This window comes from Formica exsecta, unplaced genomic scaffold (assembly GCF_003651465.1).
Source record: "Formica exsecta isolate Colony F162 unplaced genomic scaffold, ASM365146v1 scaffold31, whole genome shotgun sequence".
Lineage (NCBI taxonomy): Eukaryota > Metazoa > Arthropoda > Insecta > Hymenoptera > Formicidae > Formica > Formica exsecta.
Genome location: NW_021850355.1, coordinates 1,101,110 through 1,120,899, shown reverse-complemented (window position 1 = coordinate 1,120,899; position 19,790 = coordinate 1,101,110). Strand labels below are relative to the sequence as shown.

Here is a 19,790-nt window from a genome sequence, read left to right as displayed (position 1 = left end):
TTTGAAAATACATTAATATTGGCGTATACGCTGCCGTAATTATGAACTATTAAACCGTTTATGTTCGTAAACGTTCCAACATGAGGGTAATAACTAATTGCTGCTACCGGGAACGTGATAGTATGATTGGTACGAAGCACGTCATGTTTCAATTGAGAATAATTAAACGTTATCGCCATTTAACGACCACGTAGGAATTATTTCTCACCAATATCACCCTTTTTCATCCTTTTAATGTGGCCGACAATATTTTTTTAATTTAAACAGTATTTTTTTTGGCTATTGATAAAGTATCAATAAAAAATTATTATTTTCTCCATAATAACATAAATATGCTAAAATAAGCATAATTATATATAAAATATACACACACATACACACACACACACATTAAATTAAAATAAATATCTTTCAACAAAAATTGATGTTAAAATAATGTTGAAAATTTTGTTGATAAAATCTCTTTAACACAAAAAGCTGGCGTTTCAATTGTTCACCGATTTATGAATTGTTAGCTATTGTGCAGAGGTATGCGAGATACCTGGATATTGTTAACCGCGCTTGCTATTAATTTACGAATAATATCGTATTTAACCGTCCCTGCTCATAATAGCATAATTGACGTTTTTAGTGTTCAAAAAATATCGATTTTCTGCACCTCGACAACAAGAGAGATCCTTACATTGCATTCTCCGTGAGATACCACCGATTAACGCGTCCATCAATTACGTGGTTGGTGTAGGTGAAAGGGCGCTAAAAGCACGCGGACGAGATATGTTGCTGCCTACTTATGTGCCACTTTCATTTCTCGTTGCATCCGCGCCGCGGTTCTTTCTCTTTCCACGGATTTTCGTGTTCCCCCGAGAGGCAGTAAACGAGTCTTCGGTCATTCGGAGTGACATATTCAATGGCGAGAGTCGACGTAGATGCCAGCAAGAGTTGGAAGCATCCAGGGTGCCGTATAAATTCGCAATATCACAAAGTCTTCCGGCGATGTATAGATACGAGCGAATATGTGTACGTGAATATACAGCGCAAAAGTTGGAGCGGAAATCGGGTCACGTCGAAATATTTTCTTAGATCCCCTCTAGTCTTTTCCCAGCGCAAATTTTTTTCTTCGTGTGCATGCATTTACACGTGTATGTATATGTGTCTGCGTATACATGTGCTGCGTGTGGTGGACCAGAGGACCGAAGTACTTCAGGAACTTTTCGTGTCAGGTGGGTATGCAGAGCACTCGAAGGTGCCTCCTAAAATTACGGGCGCTTTAGTGCTCTAGCGAGCGAATTTAAACGAGAAATTCGCATCCATCAAACGGGTCAAAACGTATTTCGTGATAAAGAAAAGGGGGCAGAGAGAAATAAATTATAACGATGATACACCAAAATAGAACGTGCGAAGGGCAACAGCGGGTTAACGCTATCGATTTTGTGACCGCAAATAAAGTCGCACGTTGGAGCGGCTGAGAAATGTCGTCACAAATGCGGCACTAGGATTACAAAAAAATAATCTCTAGATCATCCCTGGCCGTTCGTAGTATTGACAATAGAAAATTAATAAAGCGATTATGGAAACGTTAAATTTAATTGTATACTTATACTTGCAAGCACCGCGCATAGAGTTTAATATAATAATATAGCATCAAGTAGATGAGAGTATAGAGTATGAAATAAAGAGACTGCGATAAAAAAGCAACAATAAGATGCTTTATGAAAGTTTGACGCAGCAGCTCTGTTTTCAATATCTCGGATTAGTCTTCGTAAATTAATATTCGATCTACTATAATATCGGAAACAATATTTCGCATTTTAATATACTTTTTCATCGTTGGCAAGCATAGACCATTAAGTCATATAAAATTTAGTAGTTTTTTTTGGAACATCCATTTTATAATGATCTGAGCTTTAATATCGATATTGCATATTCCAATCTATATGAAAGAAGAGGATTGCAATTTTTTATCTCTAGGGCAGAAAATTAAATATTTTGTCAAGAATATATAAATATGCAGACCATAAGTGCGATAAAACTGTATTAATGGATACATTTTGCAACGGTTAAATATTATGATATATTAAACCATGCACGAATAAGAATGTGATTAACAGAACCATATAGCTATCTGTTAAAATTTTATAATTCATTTTTATCTTTTAAAATAAGACTAATAACATCTAATTGTTAAGTCTTCTTGTAAAGGATCATTGTACTTTTTAGTAGAAAAGGATTTAACTTAATTTTTCGAATTTCAGTTACGCATAACAAGCAATTAATAGAAAATATCTACTTACGTATGTCCCTTTAGTATTGTTTCGATCATATTCGTCGCTATAGACCAGATAAAGACGGAACCGTCTGCGGAACCAACCGCTATGTACTGCCCGTCAGGACTGAAAGCGGCTCTTGTCCAATCGAATCCCACTTTGAAGCCGTCAGCACTGTAAAATAAAATAAAAATACAATGATTTACCATTTTAATATTCTAGTCGCGTATATATGCGATAAATGCACACATAACCCACCTGAAGGACCCAACAATCTTCTTCATTCGTAGATCAATCAATTTCACCGTGTCATCCCTCACGCAACTCAAAAGGTAATTTGCGTCTGAAATCAAATAGATGCCTTTATGATTCGCGATCGTCTATGATTGAATAATATTTAAATTGTTTGCGTAAATGTTTGCGGAGTTACAACTTTAGCTAAACAAATATTTCGTACATTTCGGACATATTGTAATTATTTAATAAAAATACATCTACGAAATATACACAATACCACCAATTCTATCTCTAGACATTAAAAAATCTAGTACAGCGCAATAAACTTGTATGTATTGTAGTTCACCATGCATCGAAATAATCCGTTTTTATTAATCTTCTTTTATATCATATTGATCTGAAATACCTAACGCAGAAATATTTGGGCTCTTTTCAGATCTTTTTCAAACAAATGTAATTAATAAACGACGAAAAATACTAGAAAGCCGCGATATATTTGTTTAACTGCAAAAATTAAAAATTAGAATAAGATACTGTTTCATTGAATTCATCACATTTGTATTTTGGCAATATTGACAATTAATGAAATGCAATAGGACGATATGTCTGTATGAAATACTTTTGAATGAACAAAATGCATCTGATATGACTGCTTTGAGAATATTGCAGAATCGCGCACGAGCCAATTCATTCGCATCATTAAAATGTTGCAATAAAAAGTAAAAACAAAAAATAGCATTGTTTGCATAACGAAACAGAATTATCAGAACAAAATGCCTCGTGCAGCAGTTGACGTGAAATGCCAATTAGTGTCTTGTTTCGCCTCATTATAATTGTTGAATGGATAGGTACGTGTTACGTATAAATACCCTATAATAACAATATAAAATCTATCATCAATTTGGAAAAGTAAAATTTTATTTCTCAATGTTGAATTTTATTTCTCAATGTTGAATTTCTGTTGTTCGTTTAATTTGCAGTTTACACTCTCTGAAATAATTATAAATTTGATAAATGAAATTTCTCAAATGATTATATTCGAGTTCTATAATAATCAAAATATCTGTACCGTTTTTAATAATGTAAAATTACAAAAATCTATATTTTTACAACTGTGATTAATATATTGGATTTTTTCAAATACACAATATAAATAGAGACATGTAATAGTACAAACCATTATTAATCTAATTTAGTTAAAAATATGATTCATGTTCTTTACAAAATAAACAAAATAAGCAATTTAAATAAAATACAATGTAATTACCGATATATCAACGTTTTCATGGCGTTTCAATATTTCTGTTAAACCGTATGTTTGATTTAAATACTTAAATACCCCCCAATAATGAAAAAAAATAATCAGCTATTCCTTCACATACATTTGACATACCTTAATCGATATTATAAAATGCACAAGCAAATTACACATACAATAGTTACATAATATAGAATCAATATTCTACTTTAATATTATATATAGTAAACGTAATCTCATATTGTATTACAATTTGTATTAAATATCTTTCCAAAATATATAACATACTACGTTTATTCTCCAATTTTGATGATATTCGCTTAAACTCTGTAATAGAGGAAAAGACAAAAAATTTTCTTTAGAAAGTATAATATGTTCAATTAATATTCAATAAAGTCTTCAATTGACTAAATTAATACAATTGAGCTTGTTGATATCTTGCTTTATTTTTTTATTGTAGTTCTGCAATTGTTTTGCTTTACTTTTTATTAAAGTACAAACTCTGTAATTTGATATATGTAACTTCACTTACCACGGGACAAATCTAAGGATGTAACTTTTCCTTCCAGTAGAATGTCATTTGAGCTAGATTCAGCTCTCGTATCCCAAAACCTGATTCTTTGATCAAAATGACCACTGATTATCGTGGAGCCAGCACCGTCTGAAGTTACGAGGTCGTTGCAACTAGATCCAGCAAATTTCGTCTCTATACCTGCACAACATAAAATTTTTCATCTTTAAAAGATCTATTCGTATAGGCAATTAAATTGCACTTTCGCCGTTCGATTACTTTGATACGATATATTTTACTAAAGAGTAAGAGAAAAAGAGATTTTTAAAAATAATAATAATAATAAACCGTTTTTCTTTTCATTTAAGTAAAAAGTGTCAATAATTTTATGTATGCATAAATTGTATAATATATATATATACATTGAAAAATTATCATCAATGAATGCTGTAATAAATGCCAACAGAATAAAATTGTTTGTCTCCGTGCGATTATTAAAACTTAAATTTTTATAAAATGTATTAATCTATTATATACCTAATGTTTTGTGTTAGTTATGTTCAAATTGTTCGTGTGTGATTACAAAAAAAATATCGGTGCATTTTTGTTCATACTTTAGATACAATATTTTAATGCGCAAGCCTTCAAATGTAAAATTCGCCTTGCAAGGATAACAGTATGATCGAATTAAATGCATGCAGAAAGCTTTCTGCATTTAATTTGAGCATTCCACGGTAGTAATAGAATTACGTCCTCCCGAATTGCATATACGCACGCCGACTTTAAGCGGAGCGAGTTAACAGTTGTATCGAATGTGAATCACGGCTGGTTTCCCCTTTCAAACTGTAGTTGTACCTAGCGGCAGCTCTCATCGATCTCCACGCTGAAATAAGCAGGATTTCAAACTTAATTTACGTCGGGAAATGACATTCGCGTCGCCATGTTTCCGCGAACCTCTTGGAAATCGCTAGCGCGCGACGCGGAAACCGCCCGGCGTCAAAACTGAAAACAGGATAAATTACGAGTTTTCCGCTTAGGATCGTCCGCCCTTACCGCCCTTCTAGTCTACCTTTCCTTAACCTCGGCCTTTGTGCAATTATGAATCCGCGTGCCAGTTTCCATTTTACTTTACCCCGGCTGCACATTAAATCAAATGTGATTTACCGCTCGATCGATTAGTCCGTCAAAGTTTCTACGGCGGGATGTCGAAGAGCGGCTGGTGTCCACCGTTTCTATTCCGAAGATGGTATTACGGATTCCAATTACTTCACGACAGTGTAACATGCTAGGGGAGGAAATCTTCTTCATTCACAAACTCTACATGTTGCAAGAGCGCGTATTCAATTACGATAGCGCGTTAAATTGTCTTTCAATCGCGTCGCATAATTTCTGAATCAGTGAAAAGCAAATATATATCTAATTTCTATTGAAATTTCAAATATTGCATTTTAGTAAGTCTGTAGGAAACTTTGATGATAATTAATTTTTTTAATTTGTTTTATTTTAATGTTTGTAATATTCGTTTATCTGTTTTATATGATAATTCAGCAGTATTTTTTTTTTTTTTACAGAAGAGAATATCAAATCGAATATATGTGACATAATAGTAACACGTCGGGTACCCAAATTTTCAAATGTCATTATACAAGATGCAATGCGATTATTAAAACTTAAATTTTTATAAAATGTATTAATCTATTATATACCTAATGTTTTGTGTTAGTTATGTTCAAATTGTTCGTGTGTGATTACCAAAAAAATATCGGTGCATTTTTGTTCATACTTTAGATACAATATTTTAATGCGCAAGCCTTCAAATGTAAAATTCGCCTTGCAAGGATAACAGTATGATCGAATTAAATGCATGCAGAAAGCTTTCTGCATTTAATTTGAGCATTCCACGGTAGTAATAGAATTACGTCCTCCCGAATTGCATATACGCACGCCGACTTTAAGCGGAGCGAGTTAACAGTTGTATCGAATGTGAATCACGGCTGGTTTCCCCTTTCAAACTGTAGTTGTACCTAGCGGCAGCTCTCATCGATCTCCACGCTGAAATAAGCAGGATTTCAAACTTAATTTACGTCGGGAAATGACATTCGCGTCGCCATGTTTCCGCGAACCTCTTGGAAATCGCTAGCGCGCGACGCGGAAACCGCCCGGCGTCAAAACTGAAAACAGGATAAATTACGAGTTTTCCGCTTAGGATCGTCCGCCCTTACCGCCCTTCTAGTCTACCTTTCCTTAACCTCGGCCTTTGTGCAATTATGAATCCGCGTGCCAGTTTCCATTTTACTTTACCGCGGCTGCACATTAAATCAAATGTGATTTATCGCTCGATCGATTAGTCCGTCAAAGTTTCTACGGCGGGATGTCGAAGAGCGGCTGGTGTCCACCGTTTCTATTCCGAAGATGGTATTACGGATTCCAATTACTTCACGACAGTGTAACATGCTAGGGGAGGAAATCTTCTTCATTCACAAACTCTACATGTTGCAAGAGCGCGTATTCAATTACGATAGCGCGTTAAATTGTCTTTCAATCGCGTCGCATAATTTCTGAATCAGTGAAAAGCAAATATATATCTAATTTCTATTGAAATTTCAAATATTGCATTTTAGTAAGTCTGTAGGAAACTTTGATGATAATTAATTTTTTTAATTTGTTTTATTTTAATGTTTGTAATATTCGTTTATCTGTTTTATATGATAATTCAGCAGTATTTTTTTTTTTTTTTTTACAGAAGAGAATATCAAATCGAATATATGTGACATAATAGTAACACGTCGGGTACCCAAATTTTCAAATGTCATTATACAAGATGCAATGTATTCGCTTTTTTGGCATTTCGTAAGTATTTTCTTATTGTGGCATTGTTGTATATGCAGATGAAGATATACATATATACGGCATTGATATTTGCGCGCGGCGTATACTCAATCCCCGTAGTTCGACATACAAGTTCTGCAGAAAGTACTTCACAAGCTTCAAACGCGGTGAGTAGGGCACTTCTCTGGAAGCAATAAAATTTCTTCCAAAGTGCATTCGTGCATAAAGAGAAATTTGTCGACAATTCCTACTTCACTTTAACATCGCACGGTTCACAGCAGTCTTACCTCGCAACAAGTAACCGCACTATATCCGCAACGCACCGTTTATCACAATTCAGTAAAATACTCGAGAGACGCATATGGCTAATAAACATCGACGCAAAATTATTAGCGTATAAACCATATCTCTTTTGCGTGAATGAGGTATCGTGCGGCAAAACGCATATAGACTTCTATTGTAGTGGACTCGAAATAATAATACGCGAATATTTCCATCTAATGATTTCAGAATTGTTGATTTGAATTGTAATGACGATGATGGCAAAATGACAAAATGGTTAGCCTAACTTAATCATTATTTTTAAAATATTCCTACAATTACAAGATGATGCTAATTTTCATATAAAAAATATGACATTTCATCGTAGATAATAAAAGTCGTCCTTCCTGTAAATCCATTTCTTTAATATTTTAGCGTTATATTTTAACATAACATAATTTAACATTTATTTGTACGATGATAATTTTACTTAATGACAGTATAAACAAAAAAGACAAATAATGTACAGAATATTTTTAGTTAAAAAATATAGCTGATTTATTATATACAGCTTTACTATGTATCATAAATCACAAGACTCGTGACTTTATGCTATTAAAACGAACAATTTTATTTTTAGTTCAGCTTCTAATGGTAATTTTGAAACGTCAATTTTTGCAACATGTCGCACGAAGTATATCCTCATCCATAATATAGTCCTTTATGTACTGGTCCTTAAGCCCAAATGTATTATTCAGATAAGTGCATGATATATATATATATATGCTATTAACGTACATCTATCCCTCAAACGAGGCATAAAGGATTACCGGCTTTGCATGTAAGTCTTATTCAACAGTCAACCATGATAAGAGCTTTCGGATAAAAGCTTCATGTTAATTTGCTCTTCCTCATGCTTTTCGCATTAATATGTATTTCATATTATGCACATTTGCTTTATATAGAGAGACGTATGTTAATTTAATATAATTATAAGGCATATCGAGCAATATTTCATTTTAGATTCTCTCAGTTATATTTTAGATTAATTTTTAGAAAAAATTTTGTGAAATATCATTTTTAATTATTTCTTGAAATTAAACTTAATTATTTCGCAACTGCATTAGATTAACATTAATAAAAATATAAAAAAGGTTATTTGTTTCTGCGTACTTAATAGTTAGCATAAAGACGATTAGATTAAGGAAGCATAAGATTAACAATCTTACATATATTTATTATATATTAAAGTTAAAGAAACAAAAATTATTTTCTAAGAATCATAGCAAAAGTAAGTGACAAGGATTAATTTCTCGGAAATTTAGAGAACAGTTAATGCAATCTTTTCAGTCATCGGGACGAACACGGGGTACTATTTCGTCGGTGCGATGTGCGGTGCGGAATCCGTCTGTCCGTGGCATGATTGTGTCCAGAAAAGTCGCTCGAGGCGTTCACGAAATTGCGCGACGTGGCGAGGTAGATAATAGCGCGATAGAAAACAGCTGATCCACTTTAAGCGTCCTTTTTGTCTTAAAGCGTCCGCGGGTAAACAATAATTCACGCTTAAACGCCCTTTCAGCGCCGCTTTCCCCATTGTGCGCACCTCGCGCGTTCGGAGATTTATTTGTGCGAAACTTTTGTACAACCACCTCCCCCCCTGTTCTCCGCCGGTCTTCCTTGATAGCGCGGTTTTCGCTATTTTGCTGTAGGATCACGGCTTACAACGAGAAACAAAAGCCGCCGCGAGGCTAAAACGGAAGTACCTGTGTATCCACGCAGGTATCCGCGTGCGCACAATTAACTTAGACTCGGCTACTGGATGACCCGGCGAGACGACAGCTATAAATTACGTGACGAAGTTAAGCCACAGGTTAATTACGTTCCACGCGCGCTCCGCGTTGTTATCTGCATTGCATAAAAAAATAAGACAAATCCTCTCGCTCGTCCCTTCGTAGTGTACACGGTAACGTCCGCGACGAAAAAGTTTTGTATTTATGTAGTAAGTTTGATGGGTCGGCCGCAAACTCAGTCGGGACAACGATTTGTGATGCCGCTCGACTTCTTACATTAATTATCGTCCGCTACAACTCCGGTGCTGCATCACTTTACGCGACTTGATTTAAGGAGATACACTTTTCGAAATTGCTCTCTTCATGTTTCATAAGGGCTTGCATATCGCAAAGTAATACAGTTCTCTAGTCGTTTCCGTCGTAGGAAACTTTGCAGTTTACGGTTTTGGTCTTAACTTAATATGAGGGACATATAATTCTCAAATTTGTGTCAAGGACAACTATAATACCATCAATTCTCTTTACATGCAATTGCATTACAATAATTACAGTACTGGATGTTGTATGTTTTATTTCTTAAAAATATGTATAAAATAATATAGATAAAATATATAAAATATGTAAGATACATATAATTAAAATATATAAAATGTAAAAAATTTATAAAAAGCAAAGGCATGAAAAAACGAGTCGCTTCGAATATAACTGATATTTTATTGTAATAAGTTAGTAATCTGATAGTTTACTGCAATAACCGCACATTGACGAATTTGTGTCACTAAATACATTTTTTATTTCAAGATCATAAAATAATAGTAAATCAACAGTAATCGATATTAAAATTTGTATCAGTTGTGCATCAATTCTCAATAAGTGAAATCGATTGCTATACATAAACTGTATGGTCGTTCATCATTGATTAATGAAGGTGACATACAACTTGAAACTATATATATTTTATTTTATATTTTAATGTAAATAATATCGTGTTCTTATCGTTATCATATATTTCAATATCTATTTATCGAAAACGATTGGAAACGAATTATTGCATTTATCACGTATCTTACAGATAGTCAAGGTACAATATAGATAACTTTGTTTTCGTCATTAATTATATTTCAACTGAAAAATAACAATGCTTTTCTTTGATGCAATGCGATTTATCGAAATTTGAGCATTCGCGTACGTTGGTTAATGGCGTAAATTATTATTACGTGGACTCTGTGTTGTGAGCGAACCGTAACTAAAGGCCAGGTTTAAGGCGATCCTAGACCTTGCAAATTAATACTGTCTGTGTGTGCTGCGTCGTGTTAAGCAGTCCGTAGCTTTGTATCCTTTGTCAATACGATTCCTCCTCGGCTACCGGTCGCGCATACCGCAGAAGCTTGTAACGCTGTTGACTGAAGTGTAAATCGATATCTCGAGCCGTTCTTCAGATAGAGCGCACCGTTTCACGAGATTAGTTCGGCGCCGAATGTAAATCCCGAATACATTTACGGGAAATGAGATCCTCCGTGGCCGCTATCTGCCCGCGTCCGGCCGCCTGCGTGCGGCTTGTCCAATTTATTTTTCGCGCCACTTAAAGCCCCTACATTTCGTACGAAGGACGCGATCTATACTTTACCTCGAGAGAATGGCCACCTTCATCCGGCTGTAAATTATCACTTTCGCCCCTGTCTTCGAAGCGGCGCGCTTATCGCGTAGAGCCTCGCAGCCCCCGCCGACGAAAGTGGTGAAAGATTTCTCTATTTTACGGCCGAACGAACTAGGATTCGATACGACGAGATAGTTCGCGTAGACAATCGGAGAGCGGACGATCGGACACCGCTGCTCTTCTTTCAAGTGCTCGACAATTAGCGTGATAAATCTCCCATGGGTAGGCGCATCGAGCATCCTCACGTTTCGCACGAGTGCTGGTCACGATGCCGCGCATTCCAACTCGAAAACAATTTTCTGGGAATGAGGAAATTACTTTTGCTCTTGAATGCATGAAATTATCGCATTACAGTGGCGATTTTCAATGACTCGAAAGCCACATTATTAGATCCATATATAGGCACAGGTATAGTTTTCGTCCAACATCTACCAGCATCGAAGATCACAATAATGTTCGTGAAGGAAGGCTCAAATTTCAAATAATCGCATTTGGTGTTTCCAGTCTGTCAGAGTTGCTTGTGTGAAATTAGATCACGACGCGCGCGAACTTTCTAATACGAAAGGGTCTTCTAATGGTGACTGTACGCGTTCGGACCGACCTAGTAGACGTGAATTCTCCTGTTGAAAGATATAATTTCCATATCGTCTGTATTCAAACTTCAGAAGCAAGGAAATTGGGTGCCGTACGAGTTGAAACCGAGAGATGTTGAACGGCGTTTGTTTGTTTGTGAACAGTTGCTTGAAAGGCAAAGACGGAAGGGATTTCTGCATCGCATTGTGACTGGGGACTAAAAATGGGTTCATTACGATAACCCCAAGCGCAGAAAAACATGGGGATATCCCGGCCATGCTTCCACGTCGACGGCCAAACCGAATATTCACGGCTCCAAGGTCATGCTCTGTATTTGGATAAAGTGATTTTGCAGCATGACAATGCTCGACCCCATGTTGCGAAAGTGGTCAAGACATACTTGGAAACGTTGAAATGGGAAGTCCTACCCCACCTGCCGTATTCTCCAGATGTTGCTCCCTCTGACTATCACTTGTTTCGATCAATGGCATACGGCCTGGTTGACCAGCACTTCTGGTCTTATGAAGAAGTAAGAAATTGGATCGATTCGTGGATCGCTTCAAAAGATAACCAGTTTTTTCAACGCGGGATTTGTACGCTGCCCGAAAGATGGGAGAAAGTAGTGGCCAGCGATGGACAATACTTTAAATCATAAATGTATAACCAGTTTTTTACAATAAAGCCTCGAATTTCGGAAAAAAACGGCGGAAGCAAAGTTGTACACCTAATACATAAAAATACTTAGAAATATTAAAAGTCGTAGTCGATTATAATCCCCATGGTATTTTTATATTACATTAATTTACTTTTAATATTAAGTTTTACATTAGTTTTCACACCAATATTTTTCAACATTTATATATATTGTTATATATTTCTTTATTACTCGCAAATAATCTAGCAACAAAAATAATGCTGAAGAGAACTAATTAAAATCAATATAAAAATATCCTTAATATTTTTATAACTTTTCTGTCTTTTGTTTCAAGACAAAAAAAAATCAATTCTAATGGGTGTAAAATAACGTTCATTAACAACTGATTAATGATGTGATGAAGAAGTCTGAGTAATATAACCGTCTTATACCATCTTACCCTGGATAAACCCGCGTCTTGGTTTAAGAGCTAATTAAGGTAGTACTCTTTCCTGTGGGTAATGGATTTATGATTAATCTCGCCTTTCTTTTCTGTGACAGATCATCCATTAGATTACATAAATTCATCTTTGTTATCATCAATTCACGCGTTACTTTTACCTTAAAGCCACGTAAGTCACAAAGTTACCGGGTTAGTCGGCCAATCTCCTGAAAACTTTTTTTTATCTCTTAACGTATTTATTCAAGCATTAAGTTGCAACCTTTTCCAAAACTCGCCCTCATTATCCGGAGGGATCGTCTATTAAAAACGTCAATATCCAGAGATAAAGAGTTTTCTGTGCCGGTAAAGATCGTTTATAGGATGAAGCAAGTGAGGAGAGAATCTGTTCTTTCGTGGGAAGATCTTATCGATTTAATTAACCTTACGCATTTATACGACGACGCAACGAACCGTCTGTTAGACGGGAGGGTAGTTTTTATTCAATCTTAGCCATTATGGCATCGTTGATGCCGGCGCGCCTCGTATGAACCAAGCCGCGGCATTACAGGCATCATATTTTGCGTGGCGGTCCATTGTGCAGCCGCGTAACAGAATATACATATGAATGATCATGCAGATTCGCCGTTTGTTTTATTATCTTGGAACGCTCATAAGTATATTTGCATTATGCAACGACTAATAGAGATAATGGGCAACGTGATTACCGCTTTCTCTCTCCCCCCCCCCCCTCACTCTCTCTCTCTCTCTCACTCACTCACTCTCACTCTCACACACACTCTCTCTCTCTCTCTCTCTCTCTCTCTTTAATGCTGTACATTACTTTCAGCTCATATCTTGTGCGCTTCTATTACGACTCACAAGAACGAATGTAATATATTAATATTATGCAACCTGATATCAGTCGCGCAAAAAATTACTGCTTATTTTTTTGGTTCATTTTATAAATGTTTATCTTTGTTGCACGGTGCGAGAGACCACGGATTTCAGGATTATCGAGCGAGATCTCGATTGTCAGTAAATATACGCAGATGAATTTCTCAGAGAATTGGTTTGCATAAGTTAGTTTAATTAAAGCGTCTTAAAATCATTCCGTGGAAAGATTTGGATCGAAATCTCGCCACTTTTGCTTTTTTCTTTCGATTAAAAAAAGTACGCATTTCCTGAAATATTTTGCGGTCGTCGTTATTACTGGATGTTTTACGAAAAATGTCCGCTTTTTGTTCTACAATATTAATCGATACAATAACGTTTACTTACATGCTTTGCTGCGTAGATCCCAGATTTTTAACGTGCGATCATAACTTCCCGTAACTACTTTTGACGGCTCGCCAAGAAACTTCGCCGCCATCACCTTTGCGCAGTGGCCCGTGAGCGTGTGCTGAAACAGAAATACAAAGATTCGTTCATGTGAACCTATCTTGACTGGCATAAGTAAAATATGGGTACAAATATAATAACATATTGATCAATAAAATCAGAAATATCTTTCCCTTTTGGTTATCTAAGTTTGCATATCATATGCGTTTTCACAATTAGAAAAACAAAATATTTAAAGATTTTTTTTTTTAAGAGTTTATATATCTATCTTAACATTTATACTCTCTCTCTCTCTCTCTTTCTCTTTCTCTCACTGTTTTTCTCTCTCTTAATGTTTAATATGTTAATGTTTAAAAATGTTTAACAATAGAATAATATATAATATACATAGACATATTGTTTGTTTATTTCAATATAGTTGCACATTTCAAATGCAACATCTAAATTTAAAAAAAAAATTTCAGATATATTTTGCGAGATTATTTCTCTTTTATTTGTTTTAAAATATATAAACTTTTTAATATTTATTTGAATATGTTTGCGTTAAATAAATATTAAAATTAATTATTCGCTTCGTAGTATTTTAACTACACACACACACACACACACACACACACACACACACACACACACACACATATATAAAACGAGTTATAGTAAAAAATAATTAAATTATATTGTTATTAATATAATATTATATATATATATAAACTTTCCGTCACGAATTTGCTTAGTTATAAACTATTTTGTTTAAATACAATTTAGAAGCGCCGGAGTCATTGGCACTTTGCAACTTAAGTTCTGAACTTTAAACAGGGACTTGTTAGATCGAGCACACCGGGGCTTTCATAAGTTGATTTTCTCTCTTCTATTTTCGAGTTGAGCTCTGCTCCGAGCGTTCGACGTGTTCGAAATGAGAAATGAATGTAGCTGCAAGGGGCGGAAACAGACAGATAGTATAAAGCGTGCGTTTCCAGCGGAATAGTACGTCATCCTTTAACGGGGTAACAAGAAAAGAGTTCGATTTCATTATTACCCTCATATTGAGTTGAACAAGAAAATTCGATTCATGTCGTAAAGTTCCTTTTTTTATTCCCAATATTCGCTGATGAACATTCGATGTACGCGCACGAAAACTACAAATTTATCAAAAATTACATCAGCAGAGGCTTAAGGGCAGCCATACACAACTGTCGCATTTCATGTATAATACAAATATTACGGCTGAAAATATTGCCAGATAGCCGGTAGATATTTGTGTTGTCGTTGACGTGATGTCAGCGACAGTTATTCCATTCCTATTCGACGTCTACGCGAACAAACATTACACCCGTACGTTGACATCCATGGCGGCGCATTTTATGAATAATTTTTTTTCGATCGTGAGCTGCCGCCGATATTCTAGGGTTCTCTTATCGAACTTTTTGAAAACGATATACATTCGATGGTTCTATTTTTTACAGTGCACAATCCCGGCAACGTAAAAACTTTCAATTCGAATTTTTTTTTTCTGCTCGTTCATGCAAAAATAAACATTTTTTCTCTTTAATAGCATACTAATCGTAGCGACTAGCTACGCATTATTATAATCATAAACAGAAAATATCATAATATTCATAATAGTATAACATTAATTACGTCTATTGTTTTAAAATTAATTGCATTATTTATATTTTCCGATAACTATTTATCGGTAAGGAATTTGCAAATGAACGGAAAGTGTTCGTATCGATCAGCACTTTATAAATAGATTTTTCAGTGACACAGTACGTATCTTGCATGTATCGTATCTCGCATTAATAGCGCAAACTGTTAATAAAATTCCAAATATGATACACATAATTCTCATGCCAGAAGATTTAATGACTTTATGATCAAGATCTTAATGTTCAAAAAATTCAAAAATAAGCGATAAACGTTCGCGCTCTAATGTCAGTTTGTGTTTTATGAGTTAATAAATTATTTAGGGACGTTCGATGTGTATTCGTTGTTTCGATGTCGACGCAATGGATTCGCGCAAGCAAAATTACCTAGGTGTATAATGAAATTATCAACTGATATATGTAGCACTTGTACGGTTATGTAAACACATTGTGTTAAAAACGCCGGTGATCGATGGCCGCTTTATACATATATCAATTAAGCCGTGCACGACGGATCCGTCACGAGCGTGATTTAATGATTGCCAGCGCCTTTGGCTCGCGCGCGTCGTCGTTAAATGAAATTCTGAAGTTATCTCATATATACGCTCCGTTCGTCCCTTCGTTTTTCCGTCGCGTCGTCGTTTAATGGTGAAGAATTCAAGCGTGACGTCGACAAGGGGTGTGGGGAAGCGACTCGAGGGCTCTTTCTGTGTAAGAGAGGAGAACCGTTAAAAAGAGGAGTTCGCCAATTTTAAGGTGCGCGGCGCCAGGAGCTAGCACGCTCTTGAAAAATGTCCTAATGTAAATTAATGGCCCGGAAGTTTAGCTGGAAAGGCTATAACGTGAAAGAAACACAGGTAGGAGTGAGGCCCTCCTGCCCTTAGCCTTATACACAGGCAGCGGAAGAACTTTACTCTTTTGCGCAAAGACGTCGGTGGAAGAGGCCACCGACGAAAGTGCACTATAATGTAAAGTTTCGAAGACTTTACCAAAAGACAAGTCTACATTTCTTCACGGGAAACCTTAAACAGTCGAATGGACTTTGCTTTCAATCGCCTTGTCTTGTCAAGACAACACTTATATCATTGATACCATAGAGATAAAAAAAATGTTTTTCTAAAATGATAAAATAAAATATCCAAAATTATGGATATTCTATTATACGAAAAATGAATATATGACGTTGTTAATACACATCAAGTATTTTAGAATACTTTTAACGTTATAAAAATTATATATAGAAAGAGAGAGTTTTATAGAAATATTTAATAGAGTTTTATAGAAATAAAGAAGAATTTCAGAAAAGAGAGGAATCTTTTGGTAATATCAAAATTAAAAACTTCTTATATATATAAAGTTTTTAATTTCAATGTCACCAAAAGATTCTCCTGTTTTCTGAAATTCTTCTTTATTTCTATAAAATTCTATTATCAAATTCAAATAAATGCTATTTTTCAGAAATTTATAATCTTATTCTACATATTATATTATAAAGTTCTGTTATCTTAATATACAAATTTACTTTTAAGATTTTTATGATATACACGCAACTTTTTACGAGTGAACTTCTGAAGAAGCGGTACAATTTATTGTACACTTCTAGCACACTCGTAATCTTTTACAACTGAGCTCTTTCTTACTTTTTTCGTATATTAAATACAAACTTCTTTAATATTTTGTAATTCTTTAAATCTTATATTATGTGTAACTAAAGTCACGAAAAAAAATGTAAATTCTTGTTTAATATTAAATGAGAATCGACATTGTTCCTATCTTCCCATTTTGTGGCTGTTAATAAAAAAGAATAATAGTTCTCTCGAGTTTAATATAATCGTATAACAGTTAACAGCTATCGTATTAATAATATAATGTAATAATATAATATAATATACTGATTTTATAAATCAAAATTTCATGGAAAATTATTAAATAAACATTTCGGTTAAAAAGAATTAGAGAACATTTGCTCAAAAATATAATTGAAAAATTAAAAATTTCCATATAATAATAAAAGTAATACTTTACATTAAAATTTTAACAAAAATAGTTTTTATTTATGTAATAATGTTTAAAATTGAAATTATAATCCATGGAAAATGTCACGCATAAATCGTAAAATGTGAATGTATGTCAAGATTCATAGCAATACAGAAACCTAATGTTATAATAAACGCATGAGTAGAAACCTTCTCTACAATAATACTTGAGAAAGAGATAAAACTTATTCGGATATTCAAGAATTTTGATTAACAATTCAGTAACTCTGTTTTATATGTGCACAGAAATAATTCGAGTCACACACGACAAAATACGGAGGATACACAGCCAGAGGCGCAGTTGAAAGTTTATTCACGTGAATATGAATCATAATCCAGTGATCTTACATACGAATTATATTTTTTTGGACGAGTTCAAATAATTGTAACAAATCCAGCAAAAGATGAACTTGTCCAATCATATATTTGCGATAATGCATGCGAGATATATGTATTTATATAACGTTCAACGCGTAGCACACATATATCGTATAATAATATTATCATGTGACATAACATCCGAAGTACCCATATCAAAGAAGAAGCAATAGAGTGCTTCAGAAGCATCAAACGCAAGCAAGGAAGTTCTAACAATCTGCACGCAATGCAGCTTAGGGTAGCGTCTCCAGGAGTTCTTTGCTGTTGTATATAAACTCGAAACATGTCAAACGACGTCAATCCTCTCAGATGTTCAATGTTGAACGTCAGTAAAGCTGTGAAATCCAGCGTTCGTTGGAGAAAAAATTTCGTTAAAGATTTTTTGCAAAAATTATAAAAAAGAAGTTTAGGTATAATAAAATTTTTATTCAGAAAGGATCGACTTCAAATTCGCCAAAGAATTTGCGGTGAAGAAAATTTTAGATATCGTTTATATAGTCATCGGTTTTTTTATATATAGATGACGGTGAATTTTATCGAAATATAAGTTAAAGCATTAGAAACGAATTACATCCATTATTGCCGCGGAGATCCTTATTTTATATCTGCGTAGCAAGAATCGTCCTAAGAAAGTACACACTGCGGGGTTTGTGGAATCCACGGATATCGTCTTTTTACGATGCATCGTCCGGGTTCCAGTACCGGTGAGGTACGTACACTCGGTGGTGTGCGTACACTCGGTCTGCATCTCTCTACGCAATAAAAGCATAAACTTCTTCATAGAGTCCTAGTGGTCCATCGAGGGCGCACAGTAATGCGGCCAGCGGAGAAAAAGAACAACAACGAGAAGAGAGGGATCCTTCAAGTTATACGAGGCTTCAATTAAAGTCGGTAAAAAGAGCAACGGGGAAAAGTCTTTTTTGAAGGCAACTAGCGACCTATGTTTTATGACCGCTGTACTCTCGCATCATTTTTAAGCATATGCATAAACGATTCGCCACCGAAAACGCTTTCAAGGGTAGCGGAGTGTTCAAATATGGACCATCCTTATTGGCTATCTCAAGTGATGGTGTTTTTGCTTCCTTTCTCTTGAATATGATATTTTTATTAATCTCACACTTAATCTTTATTCCTGCTCGTTAATTTCAGTAACATAGTTATTACCGAGAGGCACTCTATGCTCGCTCCTGTATAAAAACTTCTAAGAGTTTAAATGAAGAAGAAGAGTATTCATATTCTTGTGTAATTATGATGAATATCTCTTTCAAGAAATTCACACATGTAGAAAATGTGGTAGCTAGAAAAATTATTGTATAATATCAGATTTTTGCAGTAGCATTTAAATAAAAACATATTAACGTAAAAAAATAATATAATAAATACATTTTAAAGTCACACATATTCACACATACAGAGAGAAGTAAAGCCATATTGTAAGCGACTTCTCACACGACAGTGTTTAATATAATAAACATTCTCCTGATCGGAAGTTACATATTTCTCACTCTAATATCCTCTAAGAAAATAATTCTCAAAAAATAAGTGCTAGTGCATGTATTCCTCATAAATCAACACCAGCTCACTCGCTGTCGCCTGTGGCAATGATCCGGTCAGACACTTTATCTCTTTAGTATCTTATAGCCCACCGCTTTTCTGCGATACAGAAACGATTGACTAGATAAAGATATCTAGATAAAAAAGAAAACTTGCAGAATTTCTTCTATATTATTTCAGCTACTTCTAAATTGTATATATAAATATATTTTAAATATTTAAATATTTAAATATTTTCCATTTTTCTATGTGCTTTATTTTTTGATTTTCTAAAAAGCTTAGAAAAATTTATTATTTCTAATTTAATAAGAAAAATTAATAGATATTCAAAATATTTCTTATAGCAATACAAATATAAGATATTCAATATTTTGAATTTTGAAAG

At 34.5% G+C, this 19,790-nt stretch overlaps 1 protein-coding gene across 2 annotated transcripts in view; it reads right to left on the bottom strand.

Moving 5' to 3' along the window:
- Window positions 1-1,137: 1,137 nt before the first annotated feature.
- The window catches only part of LOC115237832 (autophagy-related protein 16-1), a 446,913-nt gene continuing 428,260 nt past the window's right edge, over window positions 1,138-19,790 (bottom strand). Inside the window, exons 9-13 of one of the 2 annotated variants that reach the window (XM_029811157.1) lie at window positions 13,735-13,855; window positions 4,292-4,471; window positions 2,523-2,607; window positions 2,292-2,438; window positions 1,138-1,250 (exon numbers count right to left, since the gene is read on the bottom strand). In XM_029811157.1, coding sequence (XP_029667017.1) covers window positions 1,217-1,250; window positions 2,292-2,438; window positions 2,523-2,607; window positions 4,292-4,471; window positions 13,735-13,855 — 567 coding nt within the window. In that variant the 3' untranslated portion in view covers window positions 1,138-1,216. The remainder of the gene's footprint in view (window positions 1,251-2,291; window positions 2,439-2,522; window positions 2,608-4,291; window positions 4,472-13,734; window positions 13,856-19,790) is intronic. The other variant, XM_029811158.1, reaches the window with a different exon arrangement.